General features: G+C 57.5%; 1 protein-coding gene across 1 annotated transcript; it reads left to right on the forward strand.

Annotated features, from left to right (window-relative positions):
* Nucleotides 1-17513: 17513 nt before the first annotated feature.
* On the forward strand, nt 17514-20617 carry LOC140491213 (cardiotrophin-2-like). Its single transcript, XM_072589193.1, has 4 exons — nt 17514-17663; nt 18559-18660; nt 19650-19817; nt 20435-20617. Exons 1-4 carry the CDS (start codon nt 17514-17516, stop codon nt 20615-20617), a joined length of 603 nt encoding a protein of 200 aa, XP_072445294.1.
* Nucleotides 20618-22994: the final 2377 nt, after the last annotated feature.

A 22994-nucleotide genomic window follows, 5' to 3' on the forward strand; every position in this document is an offset into this window, starting at 1 on the left:
AGGATATTGACAGGTTTTTTTTGGGTGGAAAAATGGCAGACGGAATTTAATCCGGACAAATGTGAGGTGATGCATTTTGGAAGATCGAATGCAGGAGGCAATATACAGTAAAAAGCAGAATGCTTCGTAGCATCAACATGTCTCGGGATCTGGGCATACAGGTCCACTGTTTACTGACAGTGGCTACACAAGTGGATAATGTGGTCAAGAAGGCAGTTAGCATAGAGTATTAATTCTGGCAAGTCATGTTGCAGCTGTAAAGAACTTTAGTTAAGCCACAAAAAACAGAAATAGCTGGAAAAGCTCAGCTTCTGTGGAGAGAAATCAGAATTAACGTTTTGGGTTGAGTGACCCTTTCTCAGGACTGGTTAGGTTACGTTTGGAATATTGTGTACAGTTCTGTTTGTCACTCAATCAGAAGGATGTGAAGGATTTCCAGAGGGTAGAGAATCAGCTGTTGCCAGGTATGGAGGGTATTAGCCAGGAGGAGAGATCAGACAAACTTTGTTTGTTTTCACTGGAACATCTGAGGCTGAGGGGTGACCTGAAAGAAGTTTACAAAATGATGAGAGGCATGAATACAATGGATAGAGCGTTTTTCCCAGGATAGAAATGTCAGTTACAAGGAGACATAAGTAGAAGGTAAAAGGAGGGGGGGGGAGTTTAAAGGAGATGTGAGAGGCAGGTTTTTTACTCAGAGAATGGTGAGTGCCTGGAAGGTGCTGCCAGAGGAGGGGGTGGAGGTGAATACGATAACAATGTTTCAGAGGCATCTTGACAGGTATATGACCGGGCAGCGAATACAGGGATAGGGACCATATAGAGGGATATGGACCGAATAGAGGGATAGGGACCATATAGAGGGATAGGGACCATATAGAGGGATACAGACCGAATAGAGGGATAGGGACCATATAGAGGGATATGGACCGAATAGAGGGATAGGGACCTTATAGAGGGATAGGGATCATATAGAGGGTTACAGACCGAATAGAGGGATAGGGACCTTATAGAAGAATACAGACTGTAGAGAGGGATATAGACCGCAAGGAGGGACATGGACCATATATTGGGATACAGACTGTATCAGGGGATATGGACCATATAGAGGGATATGGACCGTATAGATGGATACAGACCGTATAGAGGGATAAGGACCATATAGAGGAATACAGACTGTAGAAAGGGATATGGATCATAGAGAGGGATATGGACCATATAGAGGGACACGGACTGTATAGAGGAATACAGACTGTTTGGGCGATATGGACCATATAGAGGGATACGGACATTATAGAGGGATATGGACCGTATAGAGGAATACAGACTGTAGAGAGGGATATGGATCATATGAGGGATACGGACTGTATAGAGGGATACAGACCGTATGGGGAATAGAGACCGTATAGAGGAATACAGACTGTATAGGGGATTAAGGGTTTTAGTTTTGTGTTGGCATTGTCTTGGTGGCCAAGGGGGCCTGTTCCTGTGCTGGAGTGCTCCTTGTTCTTTGTTCAGGTCTAGCACTGATACATGACCCTTCTCTGCCATCATCACTCGACAATGCATTGATTTGATTGAGATCACATTCTCATTACGAATCAATAATCAGATCAAATTGAACCACCTGGATATATCAAAATTCCACCTTTCTGAGACATTATCTGCTTGCTTTGCTTCAGAGACGGTTGTGAAATTGTTGCTGTGGTGTTACTTACCCGAGAGTGCATCTTTCACTTGGGTTTTCGTTTGTGGTCAGTTTGTGGTGGTAAGGGCACAGGAACCACGGTGAGATCTGACTGCGCAAAACTCCCTCACGTTCCGAAAACCACGTTGCACATTCACTTTAAGCACACGGCTTTACTCAGGGTGGTGGGAGGGTTAGCTGAGATCTATAAATCTGGTAGGCAGGATCAGTAGCCTGCAATCTCCTTCAGACCCACTCACTCCATCAGAGAGCTGAACGACAGTCAACAAGACCTGCTGTGGTGAGTATCCAACTCTCTCCATGACCAATTCTGGCTGAAATCAGAACCCTGAGACTGGCATTGTGATGGTCCCTTTACAATCTCCAGGCTGAGGGTCTTGCAGATTATAATTGTAGTTGGGGTTTGAGACACAGAGCAGCTAACACGCACACAGCAAGATCCCATGAGTAGCATTGCAATAATGCAGAGAAAATCTCTTTTGGAGATGTCAACTGCAGTATAAATACTGGCCCCAAGACACGGGAAGGGACAGTCTCATACCGAACAAGGGGACCAGACCAGCAGACCAGTGAAGATCACAGCTCCATCAGTGCGGTACTCCCTCAGCATTGACCCTCTGGCAGTGTGGCGCTCCCTCAGCACTGACCCTCCGACAGTGCGGCATTCCCTTAGCACTGACCCTCTGGCAGTGCAGTATTCCCTCAGCACTGACCCTCCGACAGTGCAGCATTCCCTCAGCACTGACCCTCTGGCAGTGCGGCATTCCCTTAGCACTGACCCTCTGGCAGTGCAGTATTCCCTCAGCACTGACCCTCCGACAGTGCGGCATTCCCTCAGCACTGACCCTCTGGCAGTGCGGTATTCCCTCAGCACTGACCCTCCGACAGTGCGGCATTCCCTCAGCACTGACCCTATGACAGTGCGGCATTCCCTCAGCACTGACCCTCCGACAGTGCGGCATTCCCTCAGCACTGACCATCTGACAGTGCAGCACTCCCTCAGCACTGACCCTCTGGCAGTGCAGTATTCCCTCAGCACTGACCCTCCGACAGTGCGGCATTCCCTCAGTACTGACCCTCCGACAGTGCGGTATTCCCTCAGCACTGACCCTCTGACAGTGCGGCGCTCCCGCAGCACTTACCCTCCGACAGTGCGGCATTCCCTCAGCACTGACCCTCCGACAGTGCGGCATTCCATCAGTACTGACCCTCCGACAGTGCGGTATTCCCTCAGCACTGACCCTCCGACAGAGCGGCGCTCCCTCAGTACTGACCCTCCGACAGTGCGGCACTCCCTCAGCATTGACCCTCTGGCAGTGTGGCACTCCCTCAGTACTGACCCTCCGACAGTGCAGTACTCCCTCAGCATTGACCCTCTGGCAGTGTGGCGCTCCCTCAGCACTGACCCTCCGACAGTGCAGCATTCCCTCAGCACTGACCATCTGGCAGTGCGGTATTCCCTCAGCACTGACCCTCCGACAGTGCGGCATTCCCTCAGTACTGACCCTCCGACAGTGCAGTATTCCCTCAGCACTGACCCTCCGACAGTGCAGTACTCCCTCAGCACTGACCCTCCGACAGTGCGGTATTCCCTCAGCACTGACCCTCCGACAGTGCGGCGCTCCCTCAGTACTGACCCTCCGACAGTGCGGCGCTCCCTCAGTACTGACCCTCTGACAGTGTGGTGCTCCCTCAGCACTTACCCTCTGACAGTGTGGCATTCCCTCAGCACTGACCCTCTGGCAGTGCGGCGCTCCCTCAGCACTGACCCTCCGACAGTGCGGCATTCCCTCAGCACTGACCCTCTGGAGGTGCAGTATTCCCTCAGCACTGACCCTCCAACAGTGCGGTATTCCCTCAGCACTGACCCTCCGACAGTGCGGCATTCCCTCAGTACTGACCCTCCGACAGTGCGGTATTCCCTCAGCACTGACCCTCCAACAGTGCGGCGCTACATTAGCACTGACCCTCCGACAGTGCGGCACTCCCTTAGTACTGATCCTCCGACAGTGCGGTGCTCCCTCAGCACTGACCCTCTGACAGTGCGGCGCTCCCTCAGCACTTACCCTCCGACAGTGCAGCATTCCCTCAGCACTGACCCTCTGGCAGTGTGGCGCTCCCTCAGCACTGACCCTCCGACAGTGCGGCATTCCCTCAGCACTGACCCTCTGGCAGTGCAGTATTCCCTCAGCACTGACCCTCCGACAGTGCGGCATTCCCTCAGCACTGACCCTCTGGCAGTGCGGTATTCCCTCAGCACTGACCCCCTGGCAGTGCGGTATTCCCTCAGCACTGACCCTCCGACAGTGCGGCATTCCCTCGGTACTGACCCTCCGACAGTGCGGTTTTCCCTCAGCACTGACCCTCCGACAGTGCGGCGCTCCCTCAGCACTGATCCTCGGACAGTGCGGTGCTCCCTCAGTACTGACCCTCCGACAGTGCGGCGCTCCCTCAGCACTGACCCTCCGACAGTGCGGCGCTCCCTCAGTACTGACCCTCCGACAGTGCGGTATTCCCTCAGCACTGACCCTCCGACAGTGCGGCATTCCCTCGGTACTGACCCTCCGACAGTGCGGTATTCCCTCAGCACTGACCCTCCGACAGTGCGGCGCTCCCTCAGCACTGATCCTCGGACAGTGCGGTGCTCCCTCAGTACTGACCCTCCGACAGTGCGGCGCTCCCTCAGCACTGACCCTCCGACAGTGCAGTACTCCCTTAGTACTGATCCTCCGACAGTGCGGTGCTCCCTCAGCACTGACCCTCTGACAGTGCGGCGCTCCCTCAGCACTTACACTCCGACAGTGCGGCATTCCCTCAGCACTGACCCTCTGGCAGTGCGGCGCTCCCTCAGCACTGACCCTCCGACAGTGCGGCATTCCCTCAGCACTGACCCTCTGGCAGTGCAGTATTCCCTCAGCACTGACCCTCCGACAGTGCGGTATTCCCTCAGCACTGACCCTCTGGCAGTGCGGTATTCCCTCAGCACTGACCCTCTGGCAGTGCGGTATTCCCTCAGCACTGACCCTCCGACAGTGCGGCGCTCCCTCAGTACTGACCCTCCGACAGTGCGGCATTCCCTCAGCACTGACCCTCTGACAGTGCGGCACTCCCTCAGCACTGACCCTCTGACAGTGCGGCATTCCCTCAGTACTGACCCTCTGACAGTGCGGCGCTCCCTCAGCACTGATCCTCTGACAGTGCGGTACTCCCTCAGCACTGACCCTCTGACAGTGCGGCGCTCCCTCAGCACTGACCCTCTGACAGTGCAGCACTCCCTCAGTACTGACCCTCCAACAGTACGGTACTCCGTCTGCACTGACCCTCTGACAGTGTGACTTTCCCTCAGTACTCACCCTCCGACAGTGTGGTACTCCCTCAGTACTGACCCTCCGACAGTGCGGCGCTCCCTCAGCACTGACCCTCCGACAGTGCGGCACTCCCTCAGCATTGACCCTCCGACAGTACGGCACTCCCTCAGCACTGACCCTCCGACAGTGCGGTGCTCCCTCAGTACTGACCCTCCGACAGTGCGGCACTCCCTCAGCACTGACCCTCTGACAGTGCGGCACTCCCTCAGCACAGACCCTCTGACAGTGCGGTGCTCCCTCAGCACTGACCCTCTGACAGTGCAGCGCTCCCTCAGCACTTACCCTCCGACAGTGCGGCATTCCCTCAGCACTGACCCTCTGGCAGTGCGGCGCTCCCTCAGCACTGACGCTCCGACAGTGCGGCATTCCCTCAGCACTGACCCTCTGGCAGTGCGGTATTCCCTCAGCACTGACCCTCTGGCAGTGCGGTATTCCCTCAGCACTGACCCTTCGACAGTGCGGCATTCCCTCAGTACTGACCCTCCGACACTGCGGCGCTCCCTCAGTACTGACCCTCCGACAGTGTGGCGCTCCGTCAGCACTGACCCTCCGACAGTGCGGTGCTCCCTCAGTACTGACCCTCCGACAGTGCGGCACTCCCTCAGCACTGACCCTCTGACAGTGCAGTATTCCCTCAGCACTGACCCTCTGGCAGTGCAGTATTCCCTCAGCACTGACCCTCCGACAGTGCGGCATTCCCTCAGCACTGACCCTCTGGCAGTGCAGTATTCCCTCAGCACTGACCCTCTGGCAGTGCGGTATTCCCTCAGCACTGACCCTCCGACAGTGTGGCATTCCCTCAGTACTGACCCTCCGACACTGCGGCGCACCCTCAGTACTGACCCTCCGACAGTGCGGCACCCCCTCAGCACTGACCCTCCGACAGTGCGGTGCTCCCTCAGTACTGACCCTCCGACAGTGCGGCACTCCCTCAGCACTGACCCTCTGACAGTGCGGCACTCCCTCAGCACTGACCCTCCGACAGTGCGGCATTCCCTCAGCACTTACCCTCTGACAGTGCAGCACTCCCTCAGCACTGACCCTCTGACAGTGCGGCATTCCCTCAGCACTGATCCTCTGACAGTGCGGTACTCCCTTAGTACTGTTCCTCCGACAGTGTGGCGCTCCCTCAGCACTGACCCTCTGACAGTGCGGCGCTCCCTCAGCACTGACCCTCTGACAGTGCAGCACTCCCTCAGTACTGACCCTCCAACAGTACGGTACTCCGTCTGCACTGACCCTCTGACAGTGTGACTTTCCCTCAGTACTCACCCTCCGACAGTGTGATACTCCCTCAGTACTGACCCTCCGACAGTGCGGCGCTCCCTCAGCACTGACCCTCCGACAGTGCGGCACTCCCTCAGCATTGACCCTCCGACAGTACGGCACTCCCTCAGCACTGACCCTCTGGCAGTGCGGTATTCCCTCAGCACTGACCCTCTGGCAGTGCGGTATTCCCTCAGCACTGACCCTCCGACAGTGCGGCATTCCCTCGGTACTGACCCTCCGACAGTGCGGTATTCCCTCAGCACTGACCCTCCGACAGTGCGGCGCTCCCTCAGCACTGATCCTCGGACAGTGCGGTGCTCCCTCAGTACTGACCCTCCGACAGTGCGGCGCTCCCTCAGCACTGACCCTCCGACAGTGCGGCGCTCCCTCAGCACTGACCCTCCGACAGTGCGGTGCTCCCTCAGTACTGACCCTCCGACAGTGCGGCACTCCCTCAGCACTGACCCTCTGACAGTGCGGCACTCCCTCAGCACTGACCCTCTGACAGTGCGGCGCTCCCTCAGCACTTACCCTCTGACAGTGCGGCACTCCCTCAGCACTGACCCTCCGACAGTGCGGCACTCCCTCAGCACTGACCCTCCGACAGTGCGGTACTCCCTCAGCACTGACCCTCCGACAGTGCGGCGCTCCCTCAGCACTGACCCTCCGACAGTGCGGTGCTCCCTCAGTACTGACCCTCCGACAGTTCGGCGCTCCCTCAGTACTGACCCTCCGACAGTGCGGCACTCCCTCAGTACTGACCCTCTGACAGTGCGGCACTCCCTCAGCACTGACCCTCTGACAGTGCGGCGCTCCCTCAGCACTTACCCTCTGACAGTGTGGCATTCCCTCAGCACTGACCCTCTGGCAGTGCGGCGCTCCCTCAGCACTGACCCTCCGACAGTGCGGCATTCCCTCAGTACTGACCCTCCGGCAGTGCGGTATTCCCTTAGCACTGACCCTCTGACAGTGTGGCACTCCCTCAGCACTGACCCTCTGACAGTGCGGCACTCCCTCAGCACTGACCCTCTGACAGTGCGGCGCTCCCTCAGCACTGACCCTCTGACAGTGTGGCATTCCCTCAGCACTGACCCTCTGGCAGTGCGGCGCTCCCTCAGCACTGACCCTCTGACAGTGCAGTACTCCCTTAGTACTGTTCCTCCGACAGTGTGGCGCTCCCTCAGCACTGACCCTCTGACAGTGCAGCACTCCCTCAGTACTGACCCTCCAACAGTGCGGTACTCCGTCTGCACTGACCCTCTGACAGTGTGAATTTCCCTCAGCACTGACCCTCCGACAGTGCGGCACTCCCTCAGCACTGACCCTCCGACAGTGCGGCACTCCCTCAGCATTGACCCTCCGACAGTACGGCACTCCCTCAGCACTGACCCTCTGGCAGTGCGGTATTCCCTCAGCACTGACCCTCTGGCAGTGCGGTATTCCGTCAGCACTGACCCTCCGACAGTGCGGCATTCCCTCGGTACTGACCCTCCGACAGTGCGGTATTCCCTCAGCACTGACCCTCCGACAGTGCGGCGCTCCCTCAGCACTGATCCTCGGACAGTGCGGTGCTCCCTCAGTACTGACCCTCCGACAGTGCGGTGCTCCCTCAGCACTGACCCTCCGACAGTGCGGCGCTCCCTCAGCACTGACCCTCCGACAGTGCGGTGCTCCCTCAGTACTGACCCTCCGACAGTGCGGCACTCCCTCAGCACTGACCCTCTGACAGTGCGGCACTCCCTCAGCACTGACCCTCTGACAGTGCGGCGCTCCCTCAGCACTTACCCTCTGACAGTGCAGCACTCCCTCAGTACTGACCCTCCGACAGTGCGGCACTCCCTCAGCACTGACCCTCCGACAGTGCGGTACTCCCTCAGCACTGACCCTCCGACAGTGCGGCGCTCCCTCAGCACTGACCCTCCGACAGTGCGGTGCTCCCTCAGTACTGACCCTCCGACAGTTCGGCGCTCCCTCAGTACTGACCCTCCGACAGTGCGGCACTCCCTCAGTACTGACCCTCTGACAGTGCGGCACTCCCTCAGCACTGACCCTCTGACAGTGCGGCGCTCCCTCAGCACTGACCCTCTGACAGTGTGGCATTCCCTCAGCACTGACCCTCCGACAGTGCGGTATTCCCTCAGCACTGACCCTCCGACAGTGCGGTATTCCCTCAGCACTGACCCTCTGACAGTGTGGCATTCCCTCAGCACTGACCCTCCGACAGTGCGGCGCTCCCTCAGCACTGACCCTCCGACAGTGCGGCGCTACATTAGCACTGACCCTCCGACAGTGCGGTATTCCCTCAGCACTGACCCTCTGACAGTGTGGCATTCCCTCAGCACTGACCCTCTGACAGTGTGGCATTCCCTCAGCACTGACCCTCCGACAGTGCGGTGCTCCCTCAGTACTGACCCTCCGACAGTGCGGCACTCCCTCAGCACTGAGCCTCTGACAGTGCGGCACTCCCTCAGCATTGACCCTCTGACAGTGTGGCATTCCCTCAGTACTGATCCTCCGACAGTGCAGTACTCCCTTAGTACTGATCCTCCGACAGTGCGGTGCTCCCTCAGCACTGACCCTCTGACAGTGCGGCGCTCCCTCAGCACTGACCCTCCGACAGTGCGGCGCTACATTAGCACTGACCCTCCGACAGTGCGGTATTCCCTCAGCACTGACCCTCTGACAGTGTGGCATTCCCTCAGCACTGACCCTCTGACAGTGTGGCATTCCCTCAGCACTGACCCTCCGACAGTGCGGTGCTCCCTCAGTACTGACCCTCCGACAGTGCGGCACTCCCTCAGCACTGAGCCTCTGACAGTGCGGCACTCCCTCAGCACTGACCCTCTGACAGTGTGGCATTCCCTCAGTACTGATCCTCCGACAGTGCAGTACTCCCTTAGTACTGATCCTCCGACAGTGCGGTGCTCCCTCAGCACTGACCCTCTGACAGTGCGGCGCTCCCTCAGCACTGACCCTCCGACAGTGCGGCGCTCCCTCAGCACTGACCCTCCGACAGTGCGGCGCTACATTAGCACTGACCCTCCGACAGTGCGGTGCTCCCTCAGTACTGACCCTCCGACAGTGCGGCACTCCCTCAGCACTGAGCCTCTGACAGTGCGGCACTCCCTCAGCACTGACCCTCTGACAGTGTGGCATTCCCTCAGTACTGATCCTCCGACAGTGCAGTACTCCCTTCGTACTGATCCTCCGACAGTGCGGTGCTCCCTCAGCACTGACCCTCTGACAGTGCGGCGCTCCCTCAGCACTTACCCTCCGACAGTGCGGCATTCCCTCAGCACTGACCCTCTGGCAGTGCGGTATTCCCTCAGCACTGACCCTCCGACAGTGCGGCATTCCCTCAGTACTGACCCTCCGACAGTGCAGTATTCCCTCAGCACTGACCCTCCGACAGTGCAGTACTCCCTCAGCACTGACCCTCCGACAGTGCGGTATTCCCTCAGCACTGACCCTCCGACAGTGCGGCACTCCCTCAGCATTGACCCTCTGGCAGTGTGGCACTCCCTCAGTACTGACCCTCCGACAGTGCAGTACTCCCTCAGCATTGACCCTCTGGCAGTGTGGCGCTCCCTCAGCACTGACCCTCCGACAGTGCAGCATTCCCTCAGCACTGACCATCTGGCAGTGCGGTATTCCCTCAGCACTGACCCTCCGACAGTGCGGCATTCCCTCAGTACTGACCCTCCGACAGTGCAGTATTCCCTCAGCACTGACCCTCCGACAGTGCAGTACTCCCTCAGCACTGACCCTCCGACAGTGCGGTATTCCCTCAGCACTGACCCTCCGACAGTGCGGCGCTCCCTCAGTACTGACCCTCCGACAGTGCGGCGCTCCCTCAGTACTGACCCTCTGACAGTGTGGTGCTCCCTCAGCACTTACCCTCTGACAGTGTGGCATTCCCTCAGCACTGACCCTCTGGCAGTGCGGCGCTCCCTCAGCACTGACCCTCCGACAGTGCGGCATTCCCTCAGCACTGACCCTCTGGAGGTGCAGTATTCCCTCAGCACTGACCCTCCAACAGTGCGGTATTCCCTCAGCACTGACCCTCCGACAGTGCGGCATTCCCTCAGTACTGACCCTCCGACAGTGCGGTATTCCCTCAGCACTGACCCTCCAACAGTGCGGCGCTACATTAGCACTGACCCTCCGACAGTGCGGCACTCCCTTCGTACTGATCCTCCGACAGTGCGGTGCTCCCTCAGCACTGACCCTCTGACAGTGCGGCGCTCCCTCAGCACTTACCCTCCGACAGTGCAGCATTCCCTCAGCACTGACCCTCTGGCAGTGTGGCGCTCCCTCAGCACTGACCCTCCGACAGTGCGGCATTCCCTCAGCACTGACCCTCTGGCAGTGCAGTATTCCCTCAGCACTGACCCTCCGACAGTGCGGCATTCCCTCAGCACTGACCCTCTGGCAGTGCGGTATTCCCTCAGCACTGACCCCCTGGCAGTGCGGTATTCCCTCAGCACTGACCCTCCGACAGTGCGGCATTCCCTCGGTACTGACCCTCCGACAGTGCGGTATTCCCTCAGCACTGACCCTCCGACAGTGCGGCGCTCCCTCAGCACTGATCCTCGGACAGTGCGGTGCTCCCTCAGTACTGACCCTCCGACAGTGCGGCGCTCCCTCAGCACTGACCCTCCGACAGTGCGGCGCTCCCTCAGTACTGACCCTCCGACAGTGCGGTATTCCCTCAGCACTGACCCTCCGACAGTGCGGCATTCCCTCGGTACTGACCCTCCGACAGTGCGGTATTCCCTCAGCACTGACCCTCCGACAGTGCGGCGCTCCCTCAGCACTGATCCTCGGACAGTGCGGTGCTCCCTCAGTACTGACCCTCCGACAGTGCGGCGCTCCCTCAGCACTGACCCTCCGACAGTGCAGTACTCCCTTAGTACTGATCCTCCGACAGTGCGGTGCTCCCTCAGCACTGACCCTCTGACAGTGCGGCGCTCCCTCAGCACTTACACTCCGACAGTGCGGCATTCCCTCAGCACTGACCCTCTGGCAGTGCGGCGCTCCCTCAGCACTGACCCTCCGACAGTGCGGCATTCCCTCAGCACTGACCCTCTGGCAGTGCAGTATTCCCTCAGCACTGACCCTCCGACAGTGCGGTATTCCCTCAGCACTGACCCTCTGGCAGTGCGGTATTCCCTCAGCACTGACCCTCTGGCAGTGCGGTATTCCCTCAGCACTGACCCTCCGACAGTGCGGCATTCCCTCAGTACTGACCCTCCGACAGTGCGGTATTCCCTCAGCACTGACCCTCCGACAGTGCGGCGCTCCCTCAGTACTGACCCTCCAACAGTGCGGCGCTCCCTCAGCACTGACCCTCCGACAGTGCGGTGCTCCCTCAGTACTGACCCTCCGACAGTGCGGCATTCCCTCAGCACTGACCCTCTGACAGTGCGGCACTCCCTCAGCACTGACCCTCCGACAGTGCGGCGCTCCCTCAGCACTTACCCTCTGACAGTGCAGCACTCCCTCAGCACTGACCCTCTGACAGTGCGGCATTCCCTCAGTACTGACCCTCTGACAGTGCGGCGCTCCCTCAGCACTGATCCTCTGACAGTGCGGTACTCCCTCAGCACTGACCCTCTGACAGTGCGGCGCTCCCTCAGCACTGACCCTCTGACAGTGCAGCACTCCCTCAGTACTGACCCTCCAACAGTACGGTACTCCGTCTGCACTGACCCTCTGACAGTGTGACTTTCCCTCAGTACTCACCCTCCGACAGTGTGGTACTCCCTCAGTACTGACCCTCCGACAGTGCGGCGCTCCCTCAGCACTGACCCTCCGACAGTGCGGCACTCCCTCAGCATTGACCCTCCGACAGTACGGCACTCCCTCAGCACTGACCCTCCGACAGTGCGGTGCTCCCTCAGTACTGACCCTCCGACAGTGCGGCACTCCCTCAGCACTGACCCTCTGACAGTGCGGCACTCCCTCAGCACAGACCCTCTGACAGTGCGGTGCTCCCTCAGCACTGACCCTCTGACAGTGCAGCGCTCCCTCAGCACTTACCCTCCGACAGTGCGGCATTCCCTCAGCACTGACCCTCTGGCAGTGCGGCGCTCCCTCAGCACTGACGCTCCGACAGTGCGGCATTCCCTCAGCACTGACCCTCTGGCAGTGCGGTATTCCCTCAGCACTGACCCTCTGGCAGTGCGGTATTCCCTCAGCACTGACCCTTCGACAGTGCGGCATTCCCTCAGTACTGACCCTCCGACACTGCGGCGCTCCCTCAGTACTGACCCTCCGACAGTGTGGCGCTCCGTCAGCACTGACCCTCCGACAGTGCGGTGCTCCCTCAGTACTGACCCTCCGACAGTGCGGCACTCCCTCAGCACTGACCCTCTGACAGTGCAGTATTCCCTCAGCACTGACCCTCTGGCAGTGCAGTATTCCCTCAGCACTGACCCTCCGACAGTGCGGCATTCCCTCAGCACTGACCCTCTGGCAGTGCAGTATTCCCTCAGCACTGACCCTCTGGCAGTGCGGTATTCCCTCAGCACTGACCCTCCGACAGTGTGGCATTCCCTCAGTACTGACCCTCCGACACTGCGGCGCACCCTCAGTACTGACCCTCCGACAGTGTGGCGCTCCCTCAGCACTGACCCTCCGACAGTGCGGTGCTCCCTCAGTACTGACCCTCCGACAGTGCGGCACTCCCTCAGCACTGACCCTCTGACAGTGCGGCACTCCCTCAGCACTGACCCTCCGACAGTGCGGCATTCCCTCAGCACTTACCCTCTGACAGTGCAGCACTCCCTCAGCACTGACCCTCTGACAGTGCGGCATTCCCTCAGCACTGATCCTCTGACAGTGCGGTACTCCCTTAGTACTGTTCCTCCGACAGTGTGGCGCTCCCTCAGCACTGACCCTCTGACAGTGCGGCGCTCCCTCAGCACTGACCCTCTGACAGTGCAGCACTCCCTCAGTACTGACCCTCCAACAGTACGGTACTCCGTCTGCACTGACCCTCTGACAGTGTGACTTTCCCTCAGTACTCACCCTCCGACAGTGTGATACTCCCTCAGTACTGACCCTCCGACAGTGCGGCGCTCCCTCAGCACTGACCCTCCGACAGTGCGGCACTCCCTCAGCATTGACCCTCCGACAGTACGGCACTCCCTCAGCACTGACCCTCTGGCAGTGCGGTATTCCCTCAGCACTGACCCTCTGGCAGTGCGGTATTCCCTCAGCACTGATCCTCCGACAGTGCGGCATTCCCTCGGTACTGACCCTCCGACAGTGCGGTATTCCCTCAGCACTGACCCTCCGACAGTGCGGCGCTCCCTCAGCACTGATCCTCGGACAGTGCGGTGCTCCCTCAGTACTGACCCTCCGACAGTGCGGCGCTCCCTCAGCACTGACCCTCCGACAGTGCGGCGCTCCCTCAGCACTGACCCTCCGACAGTGCGGTGCTCCCTCAGTACTGACCCTCCGACAGTGCGGCACTCCCTCAGCACTGACCCTCTGACAGTGCGGCACTCCCTCAGCACTGACCCTCTGACAGTGCGGCGCTCCCTCAGCACTTACCCTCTGACAGTGCAGCACTCCCTCAGTACTGACCCTCCGACAGTGCGGCACTCCCTCAGCACTGACCCTCCGACAGTGCGGTACTCCCTCAGCACTGACCCTCCGACAGTGCGGCGCTCCCTCAGCACTGACCCTCCGACAGTGCGGTGCTCCCTCAGTACTGACCCTCCGACAGTTCGGCGCTCCCTCAGTACTGACCCTCCGACAGTGCGGCACTCCCTCAGTACTGACCCTCTGACAGTGCGGCACTCCCTCAGCACTGACCCTCTGACAGTGCGGCGCTCCCTCAGCACTTACCCTCTGACAGTGTGGCATTCCCTCAGCACTGACCCTCTGGCAGTGCGGCGCTCCCTCAGCACTGACCCTCCGACAGTGCGGCATTCCCTCAGTACTGACCCTCCGGCAGTGCGGTATTCCCTTAGCACTGACCCTCTGACAGTGTGGCACTCCCTCAGCACTGACCCTCTGACAGTGCGGCACTCCCTCAGCACTGACCCTCTGACAGTGCGGCGCTCCCTCAGCACTGACCCTCCGACAGTGCGGCACTCCCTCAGCACTGACCCTCTGACAGTGTGGCATTCCCTCAGCACTGACCCTCTGGCAGTGCGGCGCTCCCTCAGCACTGACCCTCTGACAGTGCAGTACTCCCTTAGTACTGTTCCTCCGACAGTGTGGCGCTCCCTCAGCACTGACCCTCTGACAGTGCAGCACTCCCTCAGTACTGACCCTCCAACAGTGCGGTACTCCGTCTGCACTGACCCTCTGACAGTGTGAATTTCCCTCAGCACTGACCCTCCGACAGTGCGGCACTCCCTCAGCACTGACCCTCCGACAGTGCGGCACTCCCTCAGCATTGACCCTCCGACAGTACGGCACTCCCTCAGCACTGACCCTCTGGCAGTGCGGTATTCCCTCAGCACTGACCCTCTGGCAGTGCGGTATTCCGTCAGCACTGACCCTCCGACAGTGCGGCATTCCCTCGGTACTGACCCTCCGACAGTGCGGTATTCCCTCAGCACTGACCCTCCGACAGTGCGGCGCTCCCTCAGCACTGATCCTCGGACAGTGCGGTGCTCCCTCAGTACTGACCCTCCGACAGTGCGGTGCTCCCTCAGCACTGACCCTCCGACAGTGCGGCGCTCCCTCAGCACTGACCCTCCGACAGTGCGGTGCTCCCTCAGTACTGACCCTCCGACAGTGCGGCACTCCCTCAGCACTGACCCTCTGACAGTGCGGCACTCCCTCAGCACTGACCCTCTGACAGTGCGGCGCTCCCTCAGCACTTACCCTCTGACAGTGCAGCACTCCCTCAGTACTGACCCTCCGACAGTGCGGCACTCCCTCAGCACTGACCCTCCGACAGTGCGGTACTCCCTCAGCACTGACCCTCCGACAGTGCGGCGCTCCCTCAGCACTGACCCTCCGACAGTGCGGTGCTCCCTCAGTACTGACCCTCCGACAGTTCGGCGCTCCCTCAGTACTGACCCTCCGACAGTGCGGCACTCCCTCAGTACTGACCCTCTGACAGTGCGGCACTCCCTCAGCACTGACCCTCTGACAGTGCGGCGCTCCCTCAGCACTGACCCTCTGACAGTGTGGCATTCCCTCAGCACTGACCCTCCGACAGTGCGGTATTCCCTCAGCACTGACCCTCCGACAGTGCGGTATTCCCTCAGCACTGACCCTCTGACAGTGTGGCATTCCCTCAGCACTGACCCTCCGACAGTGCGGCGCTCCCTCAGCACTGACCCTCCGACAGTGCGGCGCTACATTAGCACTGACCCTCCGACAGTGCGGTATTCCCTCAGCACTGACCCTCTGACAGTGTGGCATTCCCTCAGCACTGACCCTCTGACAGTGTGGCATTCCCTCAGCACTGACCCTCCGACAGTGCGGTGCTCCCTCAGTACTGACCCTCCGACAGTGCGGCACTCCCTCAGCACTGAGCCTCTGACAGTGCGGCACTCCCTCAGCACTGACCCTCTGACAGTGTGGCATTCCCTCAGTACTGATCCTCCGACAGTGCAGTACTCCCTTAGTACTGATCCTCCGACAGTGCGGTGCTCCCTCAGCACTGACCCTCTGACAGTGCGGCGCTCCCTCAGCACTGACCCTCCGACAGTGCGGCGCTCCCTCAGCACTGACCCTCCGACAGTGCGGCGCTACATTAGCACTGACCCTCCGACAGTGCGGTGCTCCCTCAGTACTGACCCTCCGACAGTGCGGCACTCCCTCAGCACTGAGCCTCTGACAGTGCGGCACTCCCTCAGCACTGACCCTCTGACAGTGTGGCATTCCCTCAGTACTGATCCTCCGACAGTGCAGTACTCCCTTCGTACTGATCCTCCGACAGTGCGGTGCTCCCTCAGCACTGACCCTCTGACAGTGCGGCGCTCCCTCAGCACTTACCCTCCGACAGTGCGGCATTCCCTCAGCACTGACCCTCTGGCAGTGCGGCGCTTCCTCAGCACTGACCCTCCGACAGTGCGGCATTCCCTCAGCACTGACCCTCTGGCAGTGCAGTATTCCCTCAGCACTGACCCTCCGACAGTGCGGCATTCCCTCAGCACTGACCCTCTGGCAGTGCGGTATTCCCTCAGCACTGACCCTCTAGCAGTGCGGTATTCCCTCAGCACTGACCCTCCGACAGTGCGGCATTCCCTCAGTACTGACCCTCCGACAGTGTGGCGCTCCCTCAGTACTGACCCTCCGACAGTGCGGCGCTCCCTCAGCACTGACCCTCCGACAGTGCGGTGCTCCCTCAGTACTGACCCTCTGACAGTGCGGCACTCCCTCAGCACTGACCCTCTGACAGTGCGGCACTCCCTCAGCACTGACCCTCTGACAGTGCTGCGCTCCCTCAGCACTTACCCTCTGACAGTGCAGCACTCCCTCAGCACTGACCCTCTGACAGTGCGGCATTCCCTCAGTACTGACCCTCTGACAGTGCAGCACTCCCTCAGTACTGACCCTCCAACAGTACGGTACTCCGTCTGCACTGACCCTCTGACAGTGTGACTTTCCCTCAGTACTCACCCTCCGACAGTGTGGTACTCCCTCAGTACTGACCCTCCGACAGTGCGGCGCTCCCTCAGCACTGACCCTCCGACAGTGCGGCACTCCCTCAGCATTGACCCTCCGACAGTACGGCACTCCCTCAGCACTGACCCTCCGACAGTGCGGTGCTCCCTCAGTGTGGACCGTCCGACAATACAACATCTACTGAGTGTTGGTGGTGCAGGGAGTGGATGTGGCACCAACCAAGCGGGGGCTGCTATGTCCCGGATCGAGTCAAGGTTCTTGAGCATTGTCACTGATATCCCCAGGATGTGGATTGCGGAATGGGCAATGATAATAATACCTTTGAGTGGCAAGGGGAGAGAGTTGGTTTCTGCTTTGTTGGAGATGGTCATTACCTGTCAGTTCTGTGATGTGTGAATGTGGTTTGTAAGGTGTCACCCCAAACATGGAGGTTGACCAGCTGTTGGTGAATGTGAGGAGCAGTCTGCAATGCTGAGTAGTTGACCAAGACCCTGACTGAACTGAAGGTGACAGTCTGAGGATAATGGTGTGCCCTCACCATCCTGTGATCTTTCCAGGTCGGATCAATGGCGAACACTTGGTTGCTGCTTCTCTCGGTTTCACTCTTCGCTGTCTCATCATCAACTGATTCCAGCACCCTCAACATCACCTTCCAACGTAGCCTGACCCTGGCCAGGAAAATCCTCCAGGAAGTCCGCGATTTATTCATTAAATACGTAAGAACCACAATCCTCTCGCTGTTCACTTCCAGGTGGTTGATGGTCAGGAGCTCCCAGGAATGCAGTTCTGATCATTGATTGGTTGTTTCTAGACCATTAACCTTTCTTTTTAAGTCCAACGGGTGAATTCTCATTTTTTTGGGGGTGGGAGGGGGATCCAAAACAGAAAAAGTGACCATGTAAATCCTGGATTATTGTAGCAGTCCTTCAGATTCATCTATGTTCCTTTTACTCCTGCCCTGGTCTGGTCAACACATGCACTTGTGTGAAAAAACAGGAAGGAAAATATGATTTAAATGGTGACGTATTGGGAAGTGTGTGTAAAGTTCCATACACACATACTGACCCTCACTGGGGTGCAGTCCCACACACACACACACAGACACACATACACACACACACACACACACACACACACACACTGACCCTCACAGGGGTACAGTCCCCCACACACTGACCCTCACTGGGGTACCTCACCCTCAATGAGGGGAAAGTGAGATTTGAGCATTGAAATAGAGGTTTTTGGATGTAGGTTGCTCGCTGAGTTGCAAGGTTCATTTCCAGATGTTTCGTTACTCTACTAGGTAACATCTTCAGTAGGTCTCAGGCAAAGCAATGCTGAAAATTACTGCTTTCTATTTATACGTTTGAGTTTCCAAAACCTCAATCTGAGCTATAAATCTTCTCAAAACTCATTGAGATAGAGGCTCAGCCATGATCATGTTGACATGTGGAGCAGGCTCAAAGGGCTGAATGGCCTCAACCTCTTCCTACATTCCAGGTCCCTCTGTTTCGAACATGGGTCCAGCACACTTGGGCAATGTTTCTTGTCTCGGTGTTCTTGGAGAGATACTGAGTGCTGTTCTCACTCTGTGTTTTTCACTGATTGTAGAAACATGAGAAGCTGGGCAGTCCAACCTTTGAGGATTACAACATGATGTTGTCCAGTTTACCCACCACCGCCATCGAATACATGGACTGGCTGGAAATGCAGGTACGCAGGCAGTAACCGCAGCTCACACCACGGTCTCTCCCCCAGCCACAATCCCCACACCCTACATTACCAACCCCCATCCCCATCCCCACCACCCCCACCCCATCCCCAACACCCCCAACCCCACCCCAGCCCCAACACCCCCATCCCCACCCCATCCCCATCACCCCCATCCCCACCCCATCCCCATCACCACCATCCCCACCCCATCCCCAACACCCCCAACCCCACCCCAGCCCCATCACTGCCACCCCCACCCCCACCCCATCCCCAACACCCCCAACCCCACCCCATCCCCAAAACCACCACCCCCACTCCATCCCCAACACCCCCAACCCCACCCCATTCCCATCAACCCCACCCCCACCCCATCACCATCACCCCCACCCCATCCCCACCACCCCCACCCCCACCCCATCCCCATCACCAACACCCCCAACCCCACCCCATCCCCACCACCCCCAACCCCACCCCATCCCCATCACCACCATCCCCACCCCATCCCCATCACCACCATCCCCACCCCATCCCCAACACCCCCAACCCCACCCCATCCCCACCACCCCCAACCCCACCCCATCCCCATCACCACCATCCCCACCCCATCCCCATCACCACCATCCCCACCCCATCCCCATCAGCACCACCCCCACCCCATCCCCATCACCACCTCCCCCACACCACGTCCACCACCCCATCCCCATCCCCATCACCACTACTCCAACCCAACCCCCATCATCACCACCCCACCCCCACCCCATCCCCTTCATTACCATCCCCCACCCCCACCCCGACCCCCTTCATTACCATCCCCCCACCCCTCCCCATCCTTCGTTACTATTCCCCACCCCCACCCCAACGCTTCATTACCACCCCCCCACCCCCACCCTCACCCCCTTCACCACCACCCCCAGCCCACCCCCGTCCTCTCTCTGTCCACCCCGTGCGGTCCCTCCTGGGACTCACCTGGTCTTTGCTGTTACCTCCAGGATGTGGATCGCTTGCTGCTCAATACCAAGGATCTCTATACCTTCTGGATCCACGTGGATTTCAAACGGATCGATGAACTAACAGATTGTCAGGAATCAGCAATGAGCAAGTCCATGGAGGTGGTTTCCCTGGATCTCCGGGATTTGATCTCCCAGCTGAACTCCCAGGTACAGGAGGGGCTCGGTGTGGGGTGGGGTATCACATAGTCATCTCCTCCATTACCCAATGGGCAAGGGGCTGGTGCCAGGAGAGTCTCACTGCTTTACAATATACAAGGAGGCCACTCAGCCCATTCAGCCAGTACTGACCCTCTGTGGAACAATCCAGCCAGCTCCATGGCCCCTGTGGATTGAGTTCTCTCAAACACATGCTCAATTTCATTTATATAACTCCCTTCCACATCCCTTGTTGGGAGCAAGTCCATGAGGAGTGCAGCTGATGGTCTTCCCATTGCTGCCTGTCGATTTATCACCTGCTTCCTTCCTAATGCTCAAACACCCTTCATATTAGGAAATCCAGCAAAACAATCCATTTTCTATCTCTGCATTTTAATCTCTCTCTCTCTCTCTCTCTGACATTTCCACAGTTCTGACAGAGAGTCCCATCAGTAACCCCACTGGCTCACAGACACTGTAACACAGGCTGGGGAGTGAGCTTCAGGGTTCAATCATTACTGATCTGACTGATGTGTTGTTATCGATAATGCTTTGTGAATATGTAAAGCCACATTGCCTGACTCCTCTCCCCCCCCTGTTCAGACTCTATATGCTTTGTGTCTTTCCAGATCTCAGCTTTGAACAGCACGTCCCCTGAACCCCAGGACCTGACTCTCCCCAACAACGTCCTGAACCCAGGCCACGATTGGCACAGCAAGCTGCAAGGCTACATCATCTTCCGGGACTTGGAAACTTATCTGAACAAAGTGATCCGAGACTTCACTCTCTTAAAGACTAAATATCGGGAATGACAAGGCTGTGGTGTTCGAAAATGATCGAATTAAAACTGTTAGAGAATGTTATGCACTGAATAAATAAATAAATCGACTTTTTACATTTAATACAGTTGTTTCTGTTTCACAACGATGCCATTGAGGTGAAAAATGTGGAGCTTAATGAACAGAAATCAGATACTGCAGCACAGAGGAGATGCTGTTTAATGCTGTGATTGGCAGGTTTATAAATGTCACTATTTTAGAAAGGAGCAGGAGGAAGAATAAGGAACAGCAAACACAGCCTTTTCAAACAGGAACAGGGAAAATACTGCAATGCATCACTGTGGGCAGCACAGTGGCTCAGTGGTTAGCACTGCTGTCTTGTAGCACCAGGGGACCTGGGTTCAATCCCAGCCTTGGGTGACTGTTTGTGTGCAATTTGCACATTCTCCCCATGTCTAAAGATGTGCAGGTTAGGATGGATTGGCTGTGCTAAAATACCTGTAGTGTTAGGTTCATTAGTCAGTGATAAATGTAGGGGTCTGGGTGGGTTACTCTTCAGAGGGCCAGTGGGGACTTGTTGGGCTGAAGGGCCTGTTTCCACACTGTAGGGAATCTAATCTATTAAGGATATGATCAGTGGAGACTTAGGTAAACATGACATGATTAGGTGCAAGCAGCATGGGCTTGTCAATGGAGAGTTATATTTGAGAAAGTTTAAACTGTTTTGAGGATGTTACAAACAAACATGGTAAAGGGGATTAGGTGGATGGAGTCTGTTTGGATTTTCAGAGTGCTTTGATAAGATTCCCCACAGGAGATTAATTAGTAATCATAGGAGGTTCCCAAACACTGAGGGTGTCACCTAGACAGGGGACGAAACGTCTGCAACACAAATTCCCAGCTCGGCGAACAGAACCACAACAACCAGCACCCGAGCTACAAATCTTCTCCCAAACTTTGAATTAGTTAGTAACATTAACACACAGAGTATTGGAAGTAATGTACATGGATTGAGGAGTGACAAAGAGACAGAAAACAAAAGGAATAAATGAGACATTCTTGTGTGTCTAGTGGGGTACCACAAGGACCAGTACTTGGGCCCCAGCTCACAGTGTTTGCTAATGATCTGGATGGCAGGGAGTAGGGGGGTGGGGGTGGGGGTGGGGGTGGGGGTGGAGGTGGGGGGGGTGGGGTGGGGGGGGGGTGGGGAGGCTGTACATCATATTCCCAACGCTGTAGATGATCGAAAGCAAAGTAAGAAATATGTGTTGCAAGGAAGATGTAAAACATTGAGCGGACTTGAACAGGCTTGGGGACTGGGCACGGACGTGGCAGATGGAATACAATGTGGCTCAGTGGTTAGCACGGCTGCCTCACGGCACCAGGGACACAGGTTCGATCCCAGCCTTGGGGGGGGACTGTCTGTGTGGAGTAAGTACATTCTCCCCGTGTCTGCGTGGGTACCCCCCCACAGTCACAAGATGTGCAAGTGGGGGTGGGCAATGTGCACAATTTTCAGGGATTGTGTGGGTTTGCCATGGGAAACACAGGATTACAGGATAGGGGCTGTGGTCTGGGTGGGGTGCCATCTGGAGGGTTGGTGTAGACTGGATGGGCTGAGGAGCCTGATTCTAACCAGGAATGTTCAGGCACTCCCTCAAGGTTCAGGGTTAATTGGTATGTCATTAATTTTTATCCAAAAACATCTCTTTAATCTGCCAGATATTTTGAGAACTTATTGTGGGGAGAGTGTTTCTCTGACAGGCCAGTGAGACAGGAGAGTGTAAATGATCTTTGAGAGTGTGCTGAGAAATGAGACATTTACAGAAATTGTTTTTCTAAAATCATTCCCGGATATGGGTGTCACTGGTAAGGCTGACATTATCGCCCATCTTGAAGTGACCTCCCAAAGGTGATGTTGCACTAACAACAGAATTCCCTGATTAATCAAAATTATTACAACAAAAACACAGGTTGAGGAAGTTACTTCAGGTTTTAGGTTAACTAGTCTTAAAAAAAGAGGAAGAGATTAGCCTTTGCTTCAAACAGGAAGGTCAGAGAAGACAATGAGAGTGCGGATGCTATCAGTCACTTTTGGATTCTTGACTGTGGAGACTCCAGTAAACACACCAGGATTCGCTTGTCGCTGAACAACAGAAGTTTGTTTGATGGCTCAGGAGGACGGTCTGGCAGCGTTGTTATTTTTAGCGCTGAGAAAAATGTTCATTTCCTCTCTCAGAGAACTTTGGGATGGAGCTCAGTCAGAAACATTTACAACTGCAAACTGAAGCCCAGAGATTAGACTGCACTTTCGGAGTGCTGAGGGAGTGCCGCACTGTCGGAGGGTCAGTGCTGAGGGAGTGCCGCACTGTCGGAGGGTCAGTGCTGAGGGAGTGCCGCACTGTCGGGG

This window comes from Chiloscyllium punctatum, chromosome 19, assembly GCF_047496795.1.
Source record: "Chiloscyllium punctatum isolate Juve2018m chromosome 19, sChiPun1.3, whole genome shotgun sequence".
Classification (NCBI taxonomy): domain Eukaryota; kingdom Metazoa; phylum Chordata; class Chondrichthyes; order Orectolobiformes; family Hemiscylliidae; genus Chiloscyllium; species Chiloscyllium punctatum.

Bases quoted from the DNA above. Each gene is read 5' to 3' on its own strand.
- LOC140491213 (XM_072589193.1), top strand. From the start codon at position 17,514: ATGGCGAACACTTGGTTGCTGCTTCTCTCGGTTTCACTCTTCGCTGTC. The intron at 17,664-18,558 runs GTAAGAACCACA...CACTGATTGTAG, and splicing joins GCGATTTATTCATTAAATAC to AAACATGAGAAGCTGGGCAG. The intron at 18,661-19,649 runs GTACGCAGGCAG...TGTTACCTCCAG, and splicing joins TGGACTGGCTGGAAATGCAG to GATGTGGATCGCTTGCTGCT.